Source organism: Procambarus clarkii, chromosome 22, assembly GCF_040958095.1.
Source record: "Procambarus clarkii isolate CNS0578487 chromosome 22, FALCON_Pclarkii_2.0, whole genome shotgun sequence".
Classification (NCBI taxonomy): Eukaryota; Metazoa; Arthropoda; class Malacostraca; order Decapoda; family Cambaridae; genus Procambarus; species Procambarus clarkii.
Genome location: NC_091171.1, coordinates 40,489,439 through 40,513,464, shown reverse-complemented (window position 1 = coordinate 40,513,464; position 24,026 = coordinate 40,489,439). Strand labels below are relative to the sequence as shown.

At 46.8% G+C, this 24,026-nt stretch overlaps 4 protein-coding genes across 4 annotated transcripts in view; 1 reads left to right on the top strand and 3 right to left on the bottom strand.

Annotated features, from left to right (window-relative positions):
* Positions 1-201: 201 nt before the first annotated feature.
* LOC123756748 (pro-resilin-like) overlaps positions 202-24,026 on the top strand; it is a gene marked incomplete at its 5' end in the record, with an annotated part of 39,642 nt that continues 15,817 nt past the window's right edge. Inside the window, one exon of the mRNA XM_045740047.2 lies at positions 202-246. Within this exon, the coding sequence (XP_045596003.2) occupies positions 202-246 (45 nt within the window). The remainder of the gene's footprint in view (positions 247-24,026) is intronic.
* Positions 5,628-7,755, bottom strand: LOC123760275 (cuticle protein 7-like). The gene is made up of 3 exons (XM_045745798.2): positions 7,730-7,755; positions 6,548-6,765; positions 5,628-6,304 (listed from the first exon to the last, which is right to left on the bottom strand). Exons 1-3 carry the CDS (start codon positions 7,733-7,735, stop codon positions 5,941-5,943), a joined length of 588 nt encoding a protein of 195 aa, XP_045601754.2. The 5' UTR covers positions 7,736-7,755; the 3' UTR covers positions 5,628-5,940.
* LOC123760285 (cuticle protein 7-like) lies at positions 12,521-14,676 on the bottom strand. The gene is made up of 3 exons (XM_069329304.1): positions 14,652-14,676; positions 13,481-13,698; positions 12,521-13,238 (listed from the first exon to the last, which is right to left on the bottom strand). The coding sequence occupies exons 1-3, from the start codon at positions 14,655-14,657 to the stop codon at positions 12,875-12,877; spliced, it is 588 nt and encodes a 195-aa protein (XP_069185405.1). The 5' UTR covers positions 14,658-14,676; the 3' UTR covers positions 12,521-12,874.
* LOC123760279 (pro-resilin-like) lies at positions 21,423-23,553 on the bottom strand. Its single transcript, XM_045745812.2, has 3 exons — positions 23,528-23,553; positions 22,345-22,562; positions 21,423-22,102 (listed from the first exon to the last, which is right to left on the bottom strand). The coding sequence occupies exons 1-3, from the start codon at positions 23,531-23,533 to the stop codon at positions 21,772-21,774; spliced, it is 555 nt and encodes a 184-aa protein (XP_045601768.2). The 5' UTR covers positions 23,534-23,553; the 3' UTR covers positions 21,423-21,771.

The following is a 24,026-nucleotide window of genomic DNA, read 5'->3' as shown; positions in this document are numbered from 1 at the left end:
AAAGAGAATCACTCTTCCTGTTAGGCAAATCGGACTTTGCATACTAGGCCAAGTAGTGCGTTCTGGCTATTAGTGTGTGTCAAAGGACATGTAATCGTTCGCGTGGTCATTACGTCATATTTGTGATGTATGAGGATGGAAATGTATAAAGGCATTTCACTAAAGCCTCTGACTAATGCACGCTCAATTCATTACAGGTAAAGGGATCACATCTCTCCCAAGGACCAGACCTCCACCAATTTTAAGGTACGTCCCCCATTTCCTTGTGTTGTAAATTCGTTTCTAAATTGGAGATATCTAGCGGACCCAGGATGCAGGAGATGGATACCATCGTCAGACGTGTTATAATCTCTTTGGTGGAGAACTGTATGCACAATCACCTCCGACGTCCTCCTATTCTCTCCACCTTCCGTATGATAGTAGCCATTCGTAACTATAGTTCGACTCGCTGCGATTCAGGGCCAAAATGATATATTTTAACATAATTGTTGCCATATTATGACGCGGAGTAAATGAGAGTATGAGAAGATCGGAGTGAAGAGCGGGCCCAGGAACTAAAGCTTGAGAGTGGATGTGAAGAATCGTAGGATTCTGAGGAAGAGTAGGCCTAAGGGGGGGATCCCTAATGAGCGGATAGCAACCCGTCCTCTTAAAAATAACGTCACTTTTCGCTCGTATGCGCCGCTATGGCCAAATTTGGACGTAATTTGAAATGTAATCGACTCACAAAAGTGACGTACTGTCCCGTTTTCTGTTTGAGTCGTACGGCTTACTCGGTAAGGTTAGAAGAGGAAAGTTTTTAATTAACGTTTTTCATAACGTTTTGAAACTTTATGAGAATTTCCTGCCCGCCTAACCTATCAGAGGACCTTTATCTTACTGTTGTTGTAAAAAAAAATCCCAAATTTATTTTAACTTTTTTCATTTTCAAATTACGTCCACTTTCGGCCATACGGGCAAACGGCCAAAAGCGACGTTATTTTTAAGAGGACAGGTTGGGGTAACTATAGAAAACTCTATGGCATTCACTGCGAGGCATGACTGAAGAATCTGGCATCAGTAGTTAGCAAAGAACGAAACGTATTTTGAAAATTCTGTTTTTCTCTCTCTTGTGCGATAAATGCAAATTGATAATATTTCAGATTCCATCAAAACATTTTTGGAAGAAGTTTTAGGGGAAAAAAATTATGAAAACAAGATCGAGACGCAAACAAAACTTAAGTTGCGTAAAACAGCTGGAAAATGTCAAAGAAACATTATATAAGGTTCTTCATCAAGACCTCATAGGAACATATTACGCAATATGGTTCGTAATATAATATTTTTCGTAATTTTAATCGTAAAAATTTAATATTCATTTCGTAAAAACATTGCCTAATATGTAATATATAATATTACATACAAGAAACATAGGACGTAATATGTACTCTGGCAGAATACATATACAGGATACAGGGTAACATGTACCCTGGCAGGGTAACATGTACCCTGGCAGGGTGCAGGTTACCTACTCCGGCAGGGTACCCATCCTCCTGTTCAGATAGTAGTTTTGGTAACTATGTGCACCATAGTAAAAACAATGACATGGAATGCAATAAGATAGTAGAATTTGGTACTATTCTCATCATAAAAGTCCGAAAAAATAGAGCTAAAAACCAAATGTTCCTAGACCTAGTATAGCACATATATGTACTAAATTAGACCTGGGGAAGGTTAGAATAGTTAGTTTATGTTGTCTTTGCAAAATAAATGCAAAAGAACTTTTCCGGTTTGTCCAAATTCAATAGTAACGATTTCTACTTTCTAATTGTCCATTACGTCATATATGTACTATGGTTTTCATTGTTTATTTCCTAAATTTACCACCCGACGTAACTGTTATTCTAAGTTAAGGCTTTCTTCATTCAGTATGAACTGCATATCCATACATTTACATTCATCATTCAGTGGCAAGATTTTCCTCGACCCACTGAAGGGAAGGTTACCCTCCATCCCCTGAAAGCAAGGTTACCCTCGAACCACTGAAGGGAAGGTTACCCTCGAACCACTGAAGGGAAGATTACCCTCGAACCACTGAAGGGAAGGTTACCCTCGAACCACTGAAGGGAAGGTTACCCTCGAACCACTGAAGGGAAGGTTACCCTCGAACCACTGAAGGGAAGGTTACCCTCGAACCACTGAAGGGAAGGTTACCCTCGAACCACTGAAGGGAAGGTTACCCTCGAACCACTGAAGGCAAGGTTACTCTAGACCTTGAGGAAGAGGGAGGAAGGGAACTATCAAGGGAAGGCGCCAAGCCATTACAACATATAACACTTGGAAGGGGTCAGGATAAGGATTTGGGATGGGACGGGGGGGGTGGGGGAAAGGACTGGTGTCCTACCAGACGGTCGGGTATTGAACGCCGACCTGCATGAAGCAAGACCTTGATAACGGTAATCTTGCCTCTAACCTAACCATAATATTGTATCACAAATATTATCATTACTCTTGTGATACAAATATTATTTTTTTATATATACTCCTAAAATAAATATAAGACCCTATGTCTTGTATGTGTAGTTGCTTTTTGAATGGTTAATAACAAGACTAAGCTGTTGATCACGATGAGGAAACTGTCTATTACCTGTTGGAAAGATGTCCGCCAAATAACGAGAAAGGTCTGCCACTCTTGTGTCACTTGTTTGGGGCGCGGTAAGTGCCGGAACTCACAGTGCCAAGCCAAGTTCCCTGGCGAGGAGCCCTTGCTGTCCAACTGGGAGACAGATCAAGACTGGGAAATCTTGGAACAGAATGACCTGGCACAACGTAACTAATTAGAACAGGAGGAAATCTAGGAGGAAAGTGTCTCAGGGAAATCGACGCAAAAGTGGCAGGGAAATACCTAAGAAGAGAGTGCCACAGGGGCTCCCAGCCAGGAGAAGAATGGTTAAACTAATGACCCTAAAGTTTCTGATACTTCATAAAAAGTGCGAGTCTAAATGTTTAGCTGTGTACTTTTACATCCGTTGACAGATATCATGTTGCTGAAAACGTGCCTGGAGCTATGCAAGATCGTGCAGGAGCTGCACGAGAACGGCCTAGTGCATAACTCCATCAACGAAAACAGTATCTTGCTCCAATTATGGACCGAAGAGGAACGCATCCTGTGGTTCACGAAAAGACATGAGCGTGTTAGGCCAAACTTCATTCGTAACTCCCACGTTACGAAGATCGGGTCATTCCCGTCTTAATACACCGAATATAGATAACGCAATTCGCGTTCATTTGCCCGTAACGAATGCGTCAGAGAGAGGCTGTACGCGTGGTGTCCCCCGGAGCTCTTCCACGGCCTCAGCCCCAGCTCCTCAGCCACTGATGTCTATTCTCTGGGCGCGCTCTTCGGCAAGGTCTGCAGCGTCATGCACAACCCTCCTCTCGTTCTCTTAAACTGGGTCTCGTCGAGCCAGTTAGCTGTGAAACATAGGCCGGATATCAAGGAACTGCTTGAACAGCTGCCTCTAAGTATTAGACGGAGGAAGCTGTGGAGGCGATATCGTTGCTTCTGGCTTTATAAATGGTTATGCTGGTGATTGGCCTTCTGTGGCAGAGAACGAATGCAAGTCGCATTGTACAACAAGGGGAAGAAAGAGGCGCTCAACCAACTCGTAGGGGCATGTAAAAGTCGTCTCAGGGCGCTGAAAGCTGTGACCTGCATTGATACATGTGCCCTCTATTGCGTGCTTAAAATGATGCCTCTATTGCCTTGCTTTACTCCCAAAGCAAATCCACATGCACATTGTCCTCGTCTCAGCACATTGAATACTTTAAAATACCACAATGAATACCAGTAAAGAGTGTGTGTGTGTGTGTACTCACCTAGTTTTACTCGCCTAGTTGTGCTTGCGGGGGTTGAGCTCTGGCTCTTTGGTGATTCGGCTACTGGGAACAAAAAGTTCCAAGGAGCACGGTCTATGGTGAGCCCGTAATGGACTTAACCTGGCACAGGAGATGTACGTTTTGATGATTACTTAAACATCATCTTCATCACTGTAGCCATCTTCACAACACACCATCTTCACTATACATCATCTTCATCACTGTAGTCATTTTCACTACACACCATCTTCATCACTATATATTAACTCTTCCGGCTCCCCCGTGTACCCCATCTCTAACTACAATCATCATTACCATCACTCTCCATCACTATTCTTCCCCTCCATCATCACTTTCCCTAACCTTTACTACCTTTCGTCTCCTTCACAACATTTTTTACCCTTGACAACCTTCCTTACCTTTTACCACTTTCCCTACCCTTCACCTTCCCTATCCTTCATCACGTTCCTTACCTGTTACCCCTTTAACCCTTCATCCACCACCTTCCCTACCCTTCACCCAGCCATCTGGGGTAAATGGTCTCGCTTCATGCAGGTCGGCGTTCAATCCTCGACCGTCCAAGTGGTTGGACACCATTCCTTTCCCCCCTGTCCCATCCCAAATCCTTAACCTAACCCCTTCCAAGGGCTATATAGTCGTAATGGCCTGGCGCTTTCTCCTAATAATTACCTACCTTTCCCACCATTCACCACTTGAACCACGGAATGTTATTGTGGTCCATACTCTAAGTCGTGCGTCTGTGGTGATCAAGGACGTTAGTTCGATCCCACCATCCTGCTTCAAAACTTTCGTCTGGTGTAACAACCCGCGCGTCAATTTCTAATGCTTCAACGTAATATAAGAATTGTAATATTGACGCTGCCTTGAACAGGTGAGCCTTCTGCTAAATAAGTTAGGTGTAAGGCCTGGGTTTGAATGCTTCTGGTTAGAAACCACTAGGATGTGGTGCTGACGACGCTGACAGCGGGGTCACTTGCTGAGTCCTCGTGAGCCTGTCAGCCTTCTACTCCAGGAACCCTGTCAGTCGACCACTCCAGGATCCCTGTCAGTCTACCACTATAGGATCCCTATCAGTCTACCATTCCAGCATCCCTGTCAGTCTACCACTCCAGGCACCGTCAGTCTACCACTCCAGGAACCGGGTTCTTCTGCAGGTTTGCAGATTTAGTGGTCCCCACTGACCTTAGGTCACGACTCCCTCATCTTTAATCAGCTCATCTTCCTCCTTTGTGCACCTTCCTTCCCTTTGGATTTACCTTCCTAGGCCTCTCGGGGTCTTCGTGTAAATGTTACCATCTTGCGTAGATGGAGATTATCTTGCGTTTATGTAGACCGAAGATATTACCATCTTCGCGTATATGTTACCATCGTCCGTGATGTTACGGAAGGGGCTGCATGGTCCTTTAGTCAGAAGACTGGGACCTTTTCATGTTCAAAGTTAACTGACTGGTATTTCTGGTGGCCTGGGCTGCAACGGACTGGTTCCTGTACACGCCTCCACCCGGAGAGAGGGAGACTTTCTTACCTGTAAAGTTGTTTAAATTATAGGGATGCGTTCTTATGTCTCGTAGTGGGTGTGGATTATGAGGAGAAACGTCGACCGGACGGCCGAAACATAAGTCATGGTACAGACATCAGCCATGGGGACAAATATTATAATTGCCCCAGCTAAATGCATCAAGGTTATATTTAAAAGTTCTTTTCAGATTCTCTCTATTTTTATTGTCATATTTAAAGTATCTTTGTATAAAAAAGTATATGTACATACAAGCACTAATCAGCAGGCGGTGCAGACGGTGCATGAAGCCGATATCCAAGTGGTAGGGGTCTCCAGGGCATGAAGAGCCTTCAGGAGCCTTAGATCTCCAGCTGCATGCCTTGCAGATGCTTCAGGAGCGACAGATCACCACCTTCGAGGGCCTTCAGGAAGCGCAGGTCTTCAGCAACCACTAAATAATATGGCAGACCGAGACACTGCAAGTTGCTCTCTGTGTGGCACGGTGAAGGAAACAAAGTCGGTGGTAATATACGAATAGAGATGTGAACTCATCTTCATATTTTCTATTTTCCTGGTTGAGTGTAGAACTGTGAGGGCTGCTGAGCAGGCTGAGAGTATACTTGCCTAGGAGGTGAGGCAGGCTGAGAGTATACCTGCCTAGGAGGTGAGGCAGGCTGGGAGTACACTTGCCTAGGAGGTGAGGCAGGCTGAGAGTACACCTGGCTAGGAGCTGAGGCAGGCTGCCCATGCGCTAGAGCAGGCAGAGAGTAACCCTGGCTAGGTGTTGAAGCAGGCTGAGCGTAGCCCCTAGCCGGGGCGCTGGGATACTGGGCCTCGCCCTCATAGGTGATAGTAGGGTGGTAGCCGGACTCGTCGGCGTAGTAGTCCACCCTCATGAGCCGGGTGTCCGGCAGCCGGACGAAGTAACTGTGAATGCAAGAATTCAAAGCTGTTATCGTGTTTTAATCTCAATAGCTGTGAAATTCATCCTGTGTTGAAGGAGAAAACCAAGTGTTAAGAGGCGCTGCAAGTTGATAAAATGACTTTTATAGTTACGAGTGATCACTAATATTTCTGAAAAGTTAAACATTCTTTCCACGTTTAAAAATACTTACTTATCAAGAAAGTTCAGAGAAGTTTATATTTATTGCTGCATTAGGAATGACTCACGTTCCCTGGGTGTTGTCTCCGTCCCTCTGTTCTCGGTGACCGTAGAAATTGCCTGAATATTCGTCGTTGACGTCCCACTGGAAGTTGTACTGGGCGGGGGCGTCGGGGTACTGGCCGCCTCCCTGTACAGCCGGTTGCTGGTAGTTGTAGCCGCCCTGGGGAGCCGCCCATGCCGCCGCCGACGCTGCCACCCCCGCCAAGATCACCAAAGCCACTGCCTGAAGGAGAAGCAACGCGATCAAACCGAATACTGAGATACTGTCGTGGAATTAATCACGGTTAAATGCTCCAGTCTTAATGACGACGCTAAGAATCCTGTTTAGCTTCGACCTTTCTCTCACGTGACCTTTTATATAGAACGGAAAATCACGTGATTTCATTCAGCCTTAGGAAGAAAGACTTCCTATGGCTGGGAGTTTGACGTCCTTTACCTTGACTATTCTATAACACCCGTGTGTATGTAACAATGAGATTACGAGTTCAACATCAAGCCTTGTATGTGAATGTGTCACAACTTTGGTTTCTAGTCTAAAATCACGCTTCATCCACTCCAGAACATCGTGTTCCTGGAAAGTATGCTTTAGATTGCACATTTAAATAATATTTAAAACATATGCTGCAACAAAATAAACTTCTGATTACTTGATCGTAGTGAATTGCAGGAATTAGCAATCAACGTCGAAGCCATTACAAATTAGTCTGGCAGAGTGAAGAGGTTACATCAAGTCCCATAATGGATGAGGGTGTCAAATCATGGCTTAGAACGGCCGTCATAACTTAGGATGTCCCGTCATGGCGGACGATGTCTCATTTAGCTGTTAGAAAGTCCTTTCGTGGATATATATAAACATTTTGCAGCCTCTTCATACCCTAGTAGCAGGATGCATTGAATGGCTGCAACTTGCAACTTGTTGCATTCTCAGAAATGGCAATTATCAGCAAAAAGTCATTAAAAGTATCGAGTCTTGGGTCATGTCTCCGTAAGTAGGCGGAGCAGAGGTCACGATGCTTTGGTACTAGACTCGACGCCCATCCGAGGGTAGAGTGGTATTAAAGCCATCATGATAACTAGTATTCTTTAGTCCTGAACATAGTCCAGGGCTAAAAGTAAGCTCTCAGTGTACACAAAGAAGTTGGGTACACCTCTCAGTGTATATACACCAGTATGTCCAGGTCAAGTACCTTCATTGTTGCGTTTCGGGTGAGGGTCTGAGTTGAACTGCCGGTTGCGGCACCCGCACCGCCTTATATAGGGCCGCGGAAGGCGCGACTGGCCTTGCCCGCGTCGTGACGTCATAACTAAGATGAGGGAAGGTCATAATAAAAACTGAAATAGCTTATCATAGCAGTGAGCCAGTAAAGATTTAGGTGAGAGCTATCATTATAGCAGGGAGGTCTTTATGGGGGGGAGTGGTCCTTATAGCAGGTCTACGGGAGCGAGGTTTCGATGAGAGGGGGATCCTCTCTCAGAGTCTTTTGCGAGAGAAAGATCCTCTTTTATTATAGAGTTTTGAGAAATTGAATGTAAAACTGGCTATGGAAAATACGCATTTTACTGGCGAGAAGTCTGTGTGTTTCCTTTATAAGAACGTTTTACGAAAAAAAGAAGAGAGAGAGAGATAAAAAAGAGAGAAAGATAAAGAAGAGAGAAAGATAAAGAAGAGAGAGAGATATAAAGAAGAGAGAGAGAGATATAAAGAAGAGAGAGATAGAGATAAAGAAGAGAGATTGATATTGTTTTTTATTGGAATTTGATCTAAGTGTTTAGTGAGAGTGAAGTCTTTTAAAGAAGAGGCAGAAAGTCTTGCATATGAAAGGCATTAAAAAGGAGAGCGCTAATTTTATTCGGAGAGACAAATATTTCATGACAGAAATAACTTTTAAATCAGGTCTGAAGCGTGAGAGACAGAGGACAAGTATGGTAATAAGGTCCCATATTGAAAAGTCTCCCTAGATGGGGATGGGAGGATACACTTGACTGGTCGGTACATCACCAACCTATCTTACAGCGACGGCGTTCGATCCCTGATGGTCCAAGTAGATTATAACGCCCTCTCCTAGCTCTAGGACCCTCATATTCCCTTCCAAGCACTTTGTAGTCACACTGGCTTAGCACTTTCTCCTTAGTCCACATTTCCACACTTAACTCCACCTTCCGGGAAACGTGAGTCCAGCTGGACCCTTATGACCAACTGCCAGACGCCTGAACTGGTCTAACCATCATCCCAGACCATTAAGACCAGCTAGTAGACATTGGACTAGTCAAACCACCCAGCAAGACCACTAATACCAACTAGCAGACCCTGAGCTGGTTAAACAATACAGCTTCATCATTGTTTCAAAATGAAAGGAATCGCCTCGCTCTGTTAAACAACTTTAGCATCACTTCCGATGTGATTGTTGTTCCTGGACGGTCTCTGGGCTCATGGACCGCCCTGTTGGACGGTCTCTGGGCTTATGGACCGCCCTGTTGGACGGTCTCTGGGCTTATGGAACGCCCTGTTGGACGGTCTCTGGGCTTATGGACCGCCCTGTTGGACGGTCTCTGGGCTTATGGACCGCTCTGTTGGACGGCCTCTGGGCTTATGGACCGTTCTGTTGGACGGCCTCTGGGCTTATGGACCGCCCTGTTGGACGGTCTCTGGGCTTATGGACCGCTCTGTTGGACGGCCTCTGGGCTTATGGACCGCCCTGTTGGACGGCCTCTGGGCTTATGGACCGCCCTGTTGGACGGCCTCTGGGCTTATGGACCGCTCTGTTGGACGGCCTCTGGGCTTATGGACCGCTCTGTTGGACGGCATCTGGGCTTATGGACCGCCCTGTTGGACGGTCTCTGGGCTTATGGACCGCCCTGTTGGACGGTCTCTGGGCTTATGGACCGCCCTGTTGGACGGTCTCTGGGCTTATGGACCGTCCTGTTGGACGGCCTCTGGGCTTATGGACCGCCCTGTTGGACGGCCTCTGGGCTTATGGACCGCCCTGTTGGACGGCCTCTGGGCTTATGGACCGCCCTGTTGGACGGCCTCTGGGCTTATGGACCGCCCTGTTGGACGGCCTCTGGGCTTATGGACCGCCCTGTTGGACGGCTTCTGGGCTTATGGACCGCCCTGTTGGACGGCCTCTGGGCTTATGGACCGCCCTGTTGGACGGCCTCTGGGCTTATGGACGGCCCTGTTGGACGGCCTCTGGGCTTATGGACGGCCCTGTTGGACGGCCTCTGGGCTTATGGACCGTTCTGTTGGACGGCCTCTGGGCTTATGGACCGTTCTGTTGGACGGCCTCTGGGCTTATGGACCGCCCTGTTGGACGGCCTCTGGGCTTATGGACCGCCCTGTTGGACGGCCTCTGGGCTTATGGACCGTTCTGTTGGACGGCCTCTGGGCTTATGGACCGCCCTGTTGGACGGCCTCTGGGCTTATGGACCGCCCTGTTGGACGGCCTCTGGGCTTATGGACCGCCCTGTTGGACGGCCTCTGGGCTTATGGACCGTTCTGTTGGACGGCCTCTGGGCTTATGGACCGTTCTGTTGGACGGCCTCTGGGCTTATGGACTGTTCTGTTGGACGGCCTCTGGGCTTATGGACCGTTCTGTTGGACGGCCTCTGGGCTTATGGACCGTTCTGTTGGACGGCCTCTGGGCTTATGGACCGCCCTGTTGGACGGCCTCTGGGCTCATGGACCGCCCTGTTGGACGGTCTCTGGGCTTATGGACCGTTCTGTTGGACGGCCTCTGGGCTCATGGACCGTTCTGTTGGACGGCCTCTGGGCTTATGGACCGCCCTGTTGGACGGCCTCTGGGCTTATGGACCGCCCTGTTGGACGGCCTCTGGGCTTATGGACCGCCCTGTTGGACGGCCTCTGGGCTTATGGACCGTTCTGTTGGACGGCCTCTGGGCTTATGGACCGCCCTGTTGGACGGCCTCTGGGCTTATGGACCGTTCTGTTGGACGGCCTCTGGGCTTATGGACCGTTCTGTTGGACGGCCTCTGGGCTTATGGACTGTTCTGTTGGACGGCCTCTGGGCTTATGGACCGTTCTGTTGGACGGCCTCTGGGCTTATGGACCGTTCTGTTGGACGGCCTCTGGGCTTATGGACCGCCCTGTTGGACGGCCTCTGGGCTCATGGACCGCCCTGTTGGACGGCCTCTGGGCTTATGGACCGTTCTGTTGGACGGCCTCTGGGCTCATGGACCGTTCTGTTGGACGGCCTCTGGGCTTATGGACCGCCCTGTTGGACGGCCTCTGGGCTTATGGACCGCCCTGTTGGACGGCCTCTGGGCTTATGGACCGCCCTGTTGGACAGCCTCTGGGCTTATGGACCGCTCTGTTGGACGTCATCTGGGCTGATGGACCGTCTTGAGCTAGTGCTATTGTGCCTGTTCTTTCATGGCACTGACTTAGGTTTTAACAATTATTTACTTGGGTTTAAATTATTGAGCTGCTCCTACCAGCTTATTTATGAGATGTCTGGGACTGTTCATTTCCAGTTCCTAATTTGATTATTAAAATTTAAATTTTCACAATTCTCCTGAAATTGACATTGGCCATGATTGTCTGAGCTTCGATAAGCTTCATTTGTTTTTTTAATCATTATGTTTAATCATAATCATTTCATCATTTTTAATCATTATCAGTCCAAGGTTGTTAAAATAATGTCAGTGGAGTTGTCTAGTTGTTTCTGCTATTTTATCATGTTCAAGGCGAATCTGTCGTGTAACCACAGGAGCCTACGTGTGTGTGTGTGTGTGTGTGTGTGTGTGTGTGTGTGTGTGTGTGTTCATTTAGACTGTTTCCTGAAGGTCCGTAATGTAAGGGTGCTAGAGGAGGTGTAGACGGCGTTGCTCGGGTGATGAGCTACATAGTCTCCCTGGCTTGGTGCCTTCTTTTGTTAATGTTGTTGTTTTAGATTCTACTTGAAAATGTTCCTAGTAGCACGGTCTATGGTGAGCCCGTAATGGACTTACCCTGGCACAGGAGATGTACGTTTTGATAATTACCTACCCTGTCAACCTACCACTCTGTCTGCCTATTACGCCAGGTACCCTGTCAGTCTACCACCCCCAGGAACCGGGCTCTTCAAGCGCAGTTTGGAGGTTTAGTGGTACCCACTGACCTCAGGTCACGATAGCCTCCTCTTTAATCATCTCATCGTCCTCATTTGTGCACCTCCCTTCCATTTGAATTCATCTTCCTTCCCTTTGGATTCACTTTGCTTCCTTCCCTCTGTATTCACTTTCCTTCCCCTTGGATTCACGTTCCTTCCCTCTGTTTTCACTTTAGTTCCCTTTGGATTCATCTTCCTAGGCCTATTGGGGTCTCAGCATAGACCCCCTCTTGCACGATGTTACGGAGGGGGGCTATAGCCCCCTCCGTAACAGCTTCAGTCAGCAGACTGGGACCTTGTCATGTTCAAAGTTAATTGACTGGTATTTCTGGTGGCCCGGGCCGCAGCGGACTGGTTCCTGTACACGCCTCCGCCCGGAGAGAGGGAGACTTTCTTACCTGTAAAGTTGTCTAAATTATGGGGATGCGTTCTTATATCTCGTAGTGGGTGTGGATTGTGAGGAGAAACGTCGACCGGAAGGCCGAAACATAATTCATTGCACAGACATACGCTTTGGGCACAGGCATATGCCATGGGCACAGGCACAATCCATGGGTACAGGCACAAGCCGTGGATACCGGCACAAGCCGTGGGTACAGGCACAAGCCGTGGATTGTGCCGGTACCCACATAAACATATGTCATGGGTATCAACACAAGCTATAGGTACAGGCATAAGCAATTGGTTCAGATATAAGCCGTGGGTACATATGTCATGGGAACAGCCATAGCCTTTGGTATAGACATAAACTATGGGTACAAACATATGTCATGGGTATCGACATAAGCCATGGGTACAGGCATAAACCATGGATACAAATATTATTTTTGCCCCAGCTAAATGCATCAAGGCTACAAGTAAAAAAAAAAATTCAGATTCACTCTATTTTTATTGTCATATTTAAAGCATCTTTGTAAAAAAGTATATGTACAATTAGTACAAGCACTAATCAGCCGGCGGTGCATGAAGCCGATGACCCTGTGATAGGGGTCTCCGGGGCTTGAAGAGCCTTCAGGAGTCTTAAATCTCCAGCTGCATGCCTTGGAGACGCTTCAGGAGCGACAGATCAGCACCTTCCAGGGCCTTCAGGAAGCGCAGGTCTTCAGCAACCACTAAATAATATGGCAGACCGAGACACTGCAAGTTGCTCTCTGTGTGGCACGGTGAAGGAAACAAAGTCGGTGGTAATATACGAATAGAGATGTGAACTCTTGTTTATATTTCCTATTTTCCTGGTTGAGTGTAGAACTGTGAGGGCTGCTGAGCAGGCTGAGAGTATACCTGCCTAGGAGGTGAGGCAGGCTGAGAGTATACCTGCCTAGGAGGTGAGGCAGGCTGAGAGTATACCTGCCTAGGAGCTGAGGCAGGCTGAGAGTACACCTGTCTAGGAGCCGAGGCAGGCTGCCCATGCGCTAGAGCAGGCAGAGAGTAACCCTGGCTAGGTGCTGAAGCAGGCTGAGCGTAGCCCCTAGCCGGGGCGCTGGGATACTGGGACTCGCCCTCATAGGTGATAGTAGGGTGGTAGCCGGACTCGTCGGCGTAGTAGTCCACCCTCATGAGCCGGGTGTCCGGCAGCCGGACGAAGTAACTGTGAACGCAAGAATTTAATGCTGTTATCGTGTTTTAGTCTCAATAGCTGTGAAATTCATCCTATGTTGAAGGAGAAAACCAAGTGTTAAGAGGCGCTGCAAGTTGATAAAATGACTTTTATAGTTACGAGTGATCACTAATATTTCTGAAAAGTTAAACATTCTTTCCACGTTAAAAATGCTTACTTATCAAGAAAGTTCAGAGAAGTTTATATTTATTGCTGCATTAAGAATGACTCACGTTCCCTGGGTGTTGTCTCCCTCCCTCTGCTCTCGGTGACCATAGAAATTGCCTGAATATTCGTCGTTGACGTCCCACTGGAAGTTGTACTGTGCGGGGGCGTCGGGGTACTGGCCGCCTCCCTGTACAGCCGGTTGCTGGTAGTTGTAGCCGCCCTGGGGAGCCGCCCATGCCGCCGCCGACGCTGCCACCCCCGCCAAGATCACCAAAGCCACTGCCTGAAGGAGAAGCAACGCGATCAAACCGAATACTGAGATGCTGTCGTGGAATTAATCACTGTTAAATGCTCCAATCTTAATGACGACGCTAAGAATCCTGTTTAGCTTCGTCGTTTCTCTCACGTGACCTTGTATAGAGAATGGGGAAATTACGTGATTTCATTCAGCCTTAGGAAGAAAGACTTCCTAAGGCTGGGAGTTTGATGTCCTTTACCTTGACTATTCTGTAACACCCGTGTGTATGTAACAATGAGATTACGAGTTCAACATCAAGCCTTGTATGTGAATGTGTCACAACTTTGGTTTCTAGTCTAAAATCACGCTTCATCCACTCCAGAACATCGTGTTCCTGGAAAGTATGCTTTAGATTGCACATTTAAATAATATTTAAAACATATGCTGCAACAAAATAAACTTCTCATTACTTAAACGTAGTGAATTGCAGGAATTAGCCAACAACGTCGAAGCCATTACAAATTAGTCTGGCAGAGTGAGGAGGTTACATCAAGTCCCATTATGGATGAGGGTGTCAAATCATGGCTTAGAACGGCCGTCATAACTTAGGATATCCCATCATGGCACACGATGTCTCATTTAGCTGTTAGAAAGTCCTTTCGTGGATATATATAAACATTTTGCAGCCTCTTCACATCCTAGTAGCAGGATGCATTGAATGGCTACAACTTACAACTTGTTGCATTTTCAGAAATGGCAATTATCAGGAAAAAGTCATTAAAAGTATCGAGTCATGTCTCCGTAAGTAGGTAGAGCAGAGGTCACGATGCTAGTAGACTCGACGCCCATCCGAGGGTGGAGTGGTATTAAAGCCATCATGATAACTAGTATTCTTTAGTCCTGAACATAGTCCAGGGCTAAAAGTAAGCTCTCAGTGTACACCAAGAAGTTGGGTACACCTCTCAGTGTATATACACCAGTATGTCCAGGTCAAGTACCTTCATTGTTGCGTTTCGGGTGAGGGTCTGAGTTGAACTGCCGGTTGTGGCACCCGCACCGCCTTATATACGGCCGCGGAAGGCGCGACTGGCCTTGCCCGCGTCGTGACGTCATAACTAAGATGAGGGAAGGTCATAATAAAAACTGAAATGTCTTATCATAGCAGTGAGCCAGTAAAGATTTAGGTGAGAGCTATCATTATAGCAGCGAGGTCTTTATGGGGGGGAGTGGTCCTTATAGCAAGCAGGTCTACGGGAGCGAGGTTTCGATGAGAGGGGGATCCTCTCTCAGAGTCTTTTGCGAGAGAAAGATCCTCTTTTATTATAGAGTTTTGAGAAATTGCATGTAAAACTGGCTATGGAAAATACGCATTTTTCTGGCGAGAAGTCTGTGTGTTTCCTTTATAAGAACGTTTTACGAGATAGAGAAGAGAGAGAGAGATAAAAAAGAGAGAAAGATAAAGAAGAGAGAAAGATAAAGAAGAGAGAGAGATATAAAGAAGAGAGAGAGAGATATAAAGAAGAGAGAGAGAGAGATAAAGAAGAGAGATTGATATTGTTTTTTTATTGGAATCTGATCTAAGTGTTTAGTGAGAGTGAAGTCTTTTAAAGAAGAGGCAGAAAGTCTTGCATATGAAAGGCATTAAAAAGGCGAGCGCTAATTTTATTCGGAGAGACAAATATTTCATGACAGAAATAACTTTTAAATCAGGTCTGAAGCGTGAGAGACAGAGGACACGTATGGTAATAAGGTCCCATATTGAAAAGTCTCCCTAGATGGGGATGGGAGGATACACTTGACTGGTCGGTACATCACCAAACTATCTTACAGGGACGGCGTTCGATCCCCGATGGTCCAAGTGGATTATAACGCCCTCTCCTAGCTCTAGGACCCTCATATTCCCTTCCAAGCACTTTGTAGTCACACTGGCTTAGCACTTTCTCCTTAGTCCATATTTCCACACTTAACTCCACCTTCCGGGAAACGTGAGTCCAGCTGGACCTTTATGACCAACTGCCAGACGCCTGAGCTGGTCTAACCATCCTCCCAGACCACTAAGACCAACTAGTAGACATTGGACTAGTCAAACCACCCAGCAAGACCACTAATACCAACTAGCTGACCCTGGGCTGGTTAAACTATACAGCTTCATCATTGTTTCAAAATGAAAGGAATCGCCTCGCTCTGTTAAACAACTTTAGCATCACTTCCGATGTGATTGTTGTTCCTGGACGGTCTCTGGGCTTATGGACCGCCCTGTTGGACGGTCTCTGGGCTTATGGACCGCCCTGTTGGACGGTCTCTGGGCTTATGGACCGCCCTGTTGGACGGCCTCTGGGCTTATGGACCGCCCTGTTGGACGGCCTCTGGGCTTATGGACCGCCCTGTTGGACGGCCTCTGGGCTTATGGACCGCCCTGTTGGACGGCCTCTGGGCTTATGGACCGCCCTGTTGGACGGCCTCTGGGCTTATGGACCGCCCTGTTGGACGGCCTCTGGGCTTATGGACCGCCCTGTTGGACGGCCTCTGGGCTTATGGACCGCCCTGTTGGACGGCCTCTGGGCTTATGGACCGCCCTGTTGGACGGCCTCTGGGCTTATGGACCGCCCTGTTGGACGGCCTCTGGGCTTATGGACCGCCCTGTTGGACGGCCTCTGGGCTTATGGACCGCCCTGTTGGACGGCCTCTGGGCTTATGGACCGCCCTGTTGGACGGCCTCTGGGCTCATGGACCGTTCTGTTGGACGGCCTCTGGGCTCATGGACCGCCCTGTTGGACGGCCTTTGGGCTTATGGACCGGCCTGTTGGACGGCCTCTGGGCTTATGGACCGCCCTGTTGGACGGCCTCTGGGCTCATGGACCGTTCTGTTGGACGGCCTCTGGGCTCATGGACCGCCCTGTTGGACGGCCTCTGGGCTTATGGACCGCCCTGTTGGACGGCCTCTGGGCTCATGGACCGTTCTGTTGGACGGCCTCTGGGCTCATGGACCGCCCTGTTGGACGGCCTCTGGGCTTATGGACCGCCCTGTTGGACGGCCTCTGGGCTGATGGACCGCTCTGTTGGACGTCATCTGGACTGATGGACCGTCTTGAGCTAGTGCTATTGTGCCTGTTCTTTCATGGCACTGACTTAGGTTTTAACAATTATTTACTTGGGTTTAAATTATTAAGCTGCTCCTACCAGCTTATTTATGAGATGTCTGGGACTGTTCATTTCCAGTTCCTAATTTGATTATTAAAATTAAAATTTTCACAATTCTCCTGAAATTGACATTGGCCATGATTGTCTGAGCTTCGATGAGCTTTAACTTTAACTGTTTTTTAATCATAATCATTTCATCATATTTAATCATTATCAGTTCAAGGTTGTTAAAATAAGGTCAGTGGCGTTGTCTAGTTAGTTCTGCAAGGCAAATCTGGCACGTATCCATAGGAGCTTATGTGTGTGTTTGTGTGTGTGTGTGTTCATTTAGACTGTTTCCTGAAGTTGTCTGTTATGTAGGGGTACTAGAGGGGTAGCCGGCGTTGCTCGGGTAATGAGCTACATAGTCTCCCCAGCTTGGTGCCTTCTTTTGTTAATGTTGTTGTTTTAGATTCAGCTACTAGGAACAATAAGTTCCAAGGAGCACGGTCTGTGGTGAGCCCGTAGTAGACTTACCTAGCACAGGAGATGTGCGTTTTGATAATTATTTAAACATCATCTTCATCACTGTAGCCATCTTTACTATAAACCATCTTCATCACTGTAGCCATCTTTACTATAAACCATGTTCATCACTGTAGGCATCTTTACTATAAACCATCTTCATCACTGTAGGCATCTTTACTACACACCATCTTCATCACTGTAGGCATCTTTACTACACACCATCTTCATCACTATATCTTAACTCTCCAGGCTCCCCCGTGTACCCCATCTACTTCCATAATCGTCACTACCTTCACTTTCCATCACTATTCTTCCCCTCCATCATTACTTTCCTTAACCTTCACTTCCTTTTCTCTCCTTCGCAACTTTTTGTACCCCTCATAACCTTCCTTACCTTTTATCACTTTTCCTACCCTTCATCACGTTCCTTACCTGTCACCACCTTATCCCTTCATGCACCACCTTTTCTACCTTTCACCACCTTCCCTACCCTTCACCCAGCCACCTGGGGTAAATGGTCTCGCTTTTTGTAGGTCTGCGTTCAATCTCCGACCGTCCATTTGGTTGGCCATCATTCCTTCCCTCCGTTCCATCCCAAATCCATACCTTCATCCCTTCCAAGTGTTATATAATCGCTTGGCACTTTTTCCTGATAACTACCAATCTGCCCTACCCTACACCACATGAACCTCGATACGCTACTGCGGCCCATAGTCTAAGTTACGCGTCTGTGTTGACCCAGGACGTTAGTTCGATCCCACAATCCTGCTTCAAAACTTTTAGCGTGTATAAGATTCTCGTATAACATCCCGCACGTCAATTTCCGCTGCTTCAACGTAATAAAAAAATAATATTGACACTACCTTGAACAGGTGATCCCTAATTGTGAGCTTTTATTTTCTGACTCCCTAAAATAAAGAACTACTAACATAACAGCAAACGTAGCTGTCTACAGTAATCGTAGTCATATCCAGTGGTCACTAGGAAACTTGCTTTTGCTCCTGGGATAGTAAACTGTATCTATTCTCTGTGTTCCCGAGGTGGCTCAGTTTCAGGGTGATCCAGCAGGGATGGTGTTGCTTTCATTTACCTGTCGGATGAAAATCACCACTTTACCACTTGGTAAAAATATAAGAATATGTATAAGGCAGCTAGCAACGATAGGGTTATAAATTATTTTAGCCTGTCCTTTTCCTCTGGTATCTTGACACATATGAATTATATTATAAACAATGACAAGATTGGTTATTTAAATTTCTATTGCTATGAAGTTATCTTTAAACAATTGTAATATATGAAATGCTAAATATGGATTAACCTAGTTAGTATATTTTTATTTAAGTGGCAAGTAATTTACTTCGTGCGCTCGTAAGCCTATGGTATAACTGTACCTGCAATAAATGGGGTTAGTGGTACAAAGATATAGAATCCAAATCTCTCAAAACACCACCAACCTCCCTTATTTTATTAGTCTGCGGGTACTGAGCTCGGAGTCTTATTTTGCTAAGACTTATCCCTCTTGTTGGGCCAGAGCATGTAGTGTTGTTCACTACCGTTGTTGAAGTGGTGTTGTAATGGCATCTGGGAGCTCCGTCAGCTGTTGGTTTCAGCCGAGGTGCAGGAAGCACTATTTCACCTCATGGTTTCTTTACATTTCACGCACCTAACGTTTCTAAACGGTATGTGAACACTTTAAATAGTTTTATGTGTAGTTAACACTACTATATAAAGGTCAACAGATGTAAAACAGCTGCAGTTAAGCAGTTTGTATATCTGAGGTGTCTTCACTTGGTGGAAGAGTTCTGTTTACTCTGTGTGAGGGAGTCTCTGGTGTCGGTGTGATCACACACTCCTCTCATTTTTATTCACATTTAGGTGTAGTTTATACCACCAATTAAACAGCTTATACATCGGGGAGTGCCCTGATGTGGTGGAGGAGCAATGTTTACAGTAGCGACAGTGTCTAGACATTTATGCAATCCACTCTCAAGGCGGGAATAGTTGTCCTACCTGTTTTAAGAATCTAATTATACTATCGATAATCAAACGTATTTGGTTAAACAATTATTTATTAAGTATATGCATTTGTTTTGGAGTATTGCCATGATATACTTATAGCTATTAGATATAATTACTTATCCTGGTATGGATCCATTCAAGATGCTCCCTGGGATGGTGTTCACAAAATGGCCGAAATATGCTGACTTGACACTTGGTCTTGAGAGAGCTTGGTTTGTTCTATAAATAGTCATGCCTGATCTACGTGCTTTCATAGACCATGTTACTCATACATGTTATACAATAATTTTGATGGAAATTTTCCACAAGCCTATTGCTAAATAGATGAATGACCTGGGTTGGAATGCTTATAAATATAATAATAAATGCTTATTCAGGCAACAGTACAGACATTCAAAATTAGTTACAAACAGAATGTTGAATTTCTAGATGGAGTTAGTACATAATATGCGTAAAGCTACAAATACACACACAGCGCTTCGGGCTTCTGGCTAGTCAGAAACTACCACGAAACATACCACCTTCAGGAACCCTGTCAGCCTACCACCACTAGGAACCCTGTCAACCTACCACCTCCAGGAACCCTGTCAACCTACCACCTCAAAGAACCCTGTCAACCTACCACCTCCAGGAACCCTGTCAACCTACCACCTCAAAGAACCCTGTCAACCTTCCACCTCAAAGAACCCTGTCAGCCTACCACCACCAGGAACCCTGTCAACCTACCACCTCCAGGAACCCTGTCAACCTACCACCTCCAGGAACCCTGTCAGCCTACCACCTACGGGAAACCTGTCAGCCTACCACCTACAGGAACCCTGTCAGCCTGCCACCTCCTGGAACCCTGTCAGCCTACCACTCCAGGAACCCTGTCAGCCTACCACCTCCATGAACCCTGTCAGCCTGCCACCTCCAGGAACCCTGTCAGCCTACCACCTCCAGGAACCCTGTCAGCCTACCACCTCCAGGAACCCTGTCAGCCTACCACATCCTGGAACCCTGTCAGCCTACCACCTCCAGGAACCCTGTCAGCCTACCACCTCCAGGAACCCTGTCAGCCTACCACCTCCAGAAACCCTGTCAGCCTACCACCTCCAGGAACCCTGTCAGCCTACCACCTACAGGAACCCTGTCAGCCTACCACCTCCAGGAACTCTGTCAGCCTACCACCTCCAGGAACCCTGTCAGTCTACCACTTCCAGGAACCGGGTTCTTGAAGCGTAGTTTGGAGGTTTTGTTGTCCCCAGTGACCTCAGGTCACGATAGCCTCCTCTTTAGTCATCTCATCGTCCTCCTTTGTGCACCTCCCTTCCATTTTAATTTACCTTCCTTCCCTTTGGATTCACCTTGCTTCCTTCCCTCTACATTCACTTTCCTTCCTCTTGGATTCACCTTCCTTCCCTCTGTATTCAGTTTAATTCCCTTTGGATTCATCTTCCTAGGCCTCTTGGGGTCTTCGCGCAGGCCCTTCTTGCGCGATGTTACGGAGGGGGTTACATGCCCCCTCCGTAACAGCTTCAGTCAGAAGATTGGGACCTTGTCATGTTCAAAGTTAATTGACTGGTATTTCTGGTGGCCCGGGCCGCAGCGGACTGGTTCCTGTACACGCCTCCGCCCGGAGAGAGGGAGACTTTCTTACCTGTAAAGTTGTCTAAATTATGGGGATGCGTTCTTATATCTCGTAGTGGGTGTGGATTGTGAGGAGAAACGTCGACCGGAAAGCCTAAACATAATTCATTGCACAGACATACGCTTTGGGTACAGGCATATGCCATGGGCACAGCCACAATCCATGGGTACAGGCACAATCCATGGGCACAGCCACAATCCGTGGGTACAGGCACAAGCCGTGGGTACAGGCACAAGCCGTGGGTACCAACACAAGCCATAGGTACAGGCATGAGCAATTGGTTCAGATATAAGCCGTGGGTACATATGTCATGGGAACAGGCATAGCCGTTGGTATAGACATAAACTATGGGTACAAACATATGCCATGGGTATCGACATAAGCCTTGGGTACAGGCATAAACCATGGGTACAAATATTATTTTTGCCCCAACTAAATGTATCAAGGTTACATGTAAAGGTTTTTTTCAGATTCACTCTATTTTTATTGTCATATTTAAAGAATCTTTGTATAAAAAAGTATATGTACAATTAGTACAAGCACTAATCAGCCGGCGATGCATGAAGCCGATGACCCAGTGGTAGGGGTCTCCGGGGCTTGAAGAGCCTTCAGGAGCCTTAAATCTCCAGCTGCATGCCTTGGAGACGCTTCATGAGTGACAGATCAGCACCTTCGAGGGCCTTCAGGAAGCGCAGGTCTTCAGCAACCACTAAATAATATGGCAGACCGAGACGCTGCAAGTTGCTCTCTGAGTGGCACGGTGAAGGAAACAAAGTCGGTGGTAATATACGAATAGAGATGTGAACTCATCTTCATATTTCCTATTTTCCTGGTTGAGTGTAGAACTGTGAGGGCTGCTGAGCAGGCTGAGAGTATACCTGCCTAGGAGGTGAGGCAGGCTGGGAATACACCTGGCTAGGAGGGGAGGCAGGCTGAGAGTACACCTGCCTAGGAGCTGAGGCAGGCTGCCCATGCGCTAGAGCAGGCAGAGAGTATCCCTGGCTAGGTGTTGAAGCAGGCTGAGCGTAGCCCCTAGCCGGGGCGCTGGGATACTGGGCCTTGCCCTCATAGGTGATAGTAGGGTGGTAGCCGGACTCGTCGGCGTAGTAGTCCACCCTCATGAGCCGGGTGTCCGGCAGCCGGACGAAGTAACTGTGAATGCAAGAATTCAAAGCTGTTATCGTGTTTTAGTCTCAATAGCTGTGAAATTCATCCTGTGTTGAAGGAGAAAACCAGGTGTTAAGAGGCGCTGCAAGTTGATAAAATGACTTTTATAGTTACGAGTGATCACTAATATTTGTGAAAAGTTAAACATTCTTTCCACGTTAAAAATACTTACTTATCAAGAAAGTTCAGAGAAGTTTATATTTAATGCTGCATTAGGAATGACTCACGTTCCCTGGGTGTTGTCTCCGTCCCTCTGTTCTCGGTGACCGTAGAAATTGCCTGAATATTCGTCGTTGACGTCCCACTGGAAGTTGTACTGGGCGGGGGCATCTGGGTACTGGCCGCCTCCCTGTACAGCCGGTTGCTGGTAGTTGTAGCCGCCCTGGGGAGCCGCCCATGCCGCCACCACCGCCGCCGACGCCGCCAAAATCACCAAAGCCACTGCCTGAAGGAGAAGCAACGCGATCAAACCGAATACTGAGATACTGTCGTGGAATTAATCACGGTTAAATGCTCCAGTCTTAATGACGACGCTAAGAATCCTGTTTAGCTTCGACCTTTCTCTCACGTGACCTTGTATAGAGAATGGGGAAATTACGTGATTTCATTCAGCCTTAGGAAGAAAGACTTCCTAAGGCTGGGAGTTTGATGTCCTTTACCTTGACTATTCTGTAACACCCGTGTGTATGTAACAATGAGATTACGAGTTCAACATCAAGCCTTGTATGGGAATGTGTCACAACTTTGGTTTCTAGTCTAAAATCACGCTTCATCCACTCCAGAACATCGTGTTCCTGGAAAGTATGCTTTAGATTGCACATTTAAATAATATTTAAAACATATGCTGCAACAAAATAAACTTCTGATTACTTGATCGTAGTGAATTGCAGGAATTAGCCATCAGCGTCGAAGCCATTACAAATTAGTCTGGCAGAGTGAGGAGGTTACATCAAGTCCCATTATGGATGAGGGTGTCAAATCATGGCTTAGAACGGTCGTCATAACTTAGGATATCCCATCATGGCGGACGATGTCTCATTTAGCTGTTAGAAAGTCCTTTCGTGGATATATATAAACATTTTGCAGCCTCTTCACATCCTAGTAGCTGGATGCATTGAATGGCTACAACTTGAAGCTTGTTGCATTTTCAGAAATGGCAATTATCAGGAAAAAGTCGTTAAAAGTATCGAGTCTTGGGTCATGTCTCTGTACGTTAGTGGAGCAGAGGTCATGATGCTTTGGTAGTAGACTCGACGCCCATCCGAGGGTGGAGTGGTATTAAAGCCATCACGATAACTTGTATACTTTAGTCCTGAACATAGTCCAGGGCTAAAAGTAAGCTCTCAGTGTACACCAAGAAGTTGGGTACACCTCTCAGTGTATATACACCAGTATGTCCAGGTCAGGTACCTTCATTGTTGCGTTTCGGGTGAGGGTCTAAGTTGAACTGCCGGTTGCGGCACCCGGACCGCCTTATATACGGCCGCGGAAGGCGCGACTGGCCTTGCCCGCGTCGTGACGTCATAACTAAAATGAGGGAAGGTCATAATAAAAACTGAAATAGCTTATCATAGCAGTGAACCAGTAAAGATTTAGGTGAGAGCTATCATTATAGCAGGGAGGTCTTTATGGGGGGAGTGGTCTTTATAGCAGGTCTACGGGAGCGAGGTTTCGATGAGAGGGGGATCCTCTCTCAGAGTCTTTTGCGAGAGAAAGATCCTCCTTTATTATAGAGTTTTGAGAAATTGCATGTAAAACTGGCTATGGAAAATACGCATTTTACTGGCGAGAAGTCTGTGTGTTTCCTTTATAAGAACGTTTTACGAAATAGAGAGAGAGAGATAAAAAAGAGAGAAAGATAAAGAAGAGAGAAAGATAAAGAAGAGAGAGAGAGATAAAGAAGAGAGAG

Excerpts from the sequence above, each read along its gene's own strand:
- LOC123760275 (XM_045745798.2), bottom strand. Across the intron at positions 6,305-6,547 it reads GGAGACAACACCCAGGGAAC|TTACTTCGTCCGGCTGCCGG; the intron begins GTGAGTCATTCC and ends TTGCATTCACAG.
- LOC123760285 (XM_069329304.1), bottom strand. Across the intron at positions 13,239-13,480 it reads GGAGACAACACCCAGGGAAC|TTACTTCGTCCGGCTGCCGG; the intron begins GTGAGTCATTCT and ends TTGCGTTCACAG.
- LOC123760279 (XM_045745812.2), bottom strand. Across the intron at positions 22,103-22,344 it reads GGAGACAACACCCAGGGAAC|TTACTTCGTCCGGCTGCCGG; the intron begins GTGAGTCATTCC and ends TTGCATTCACAG.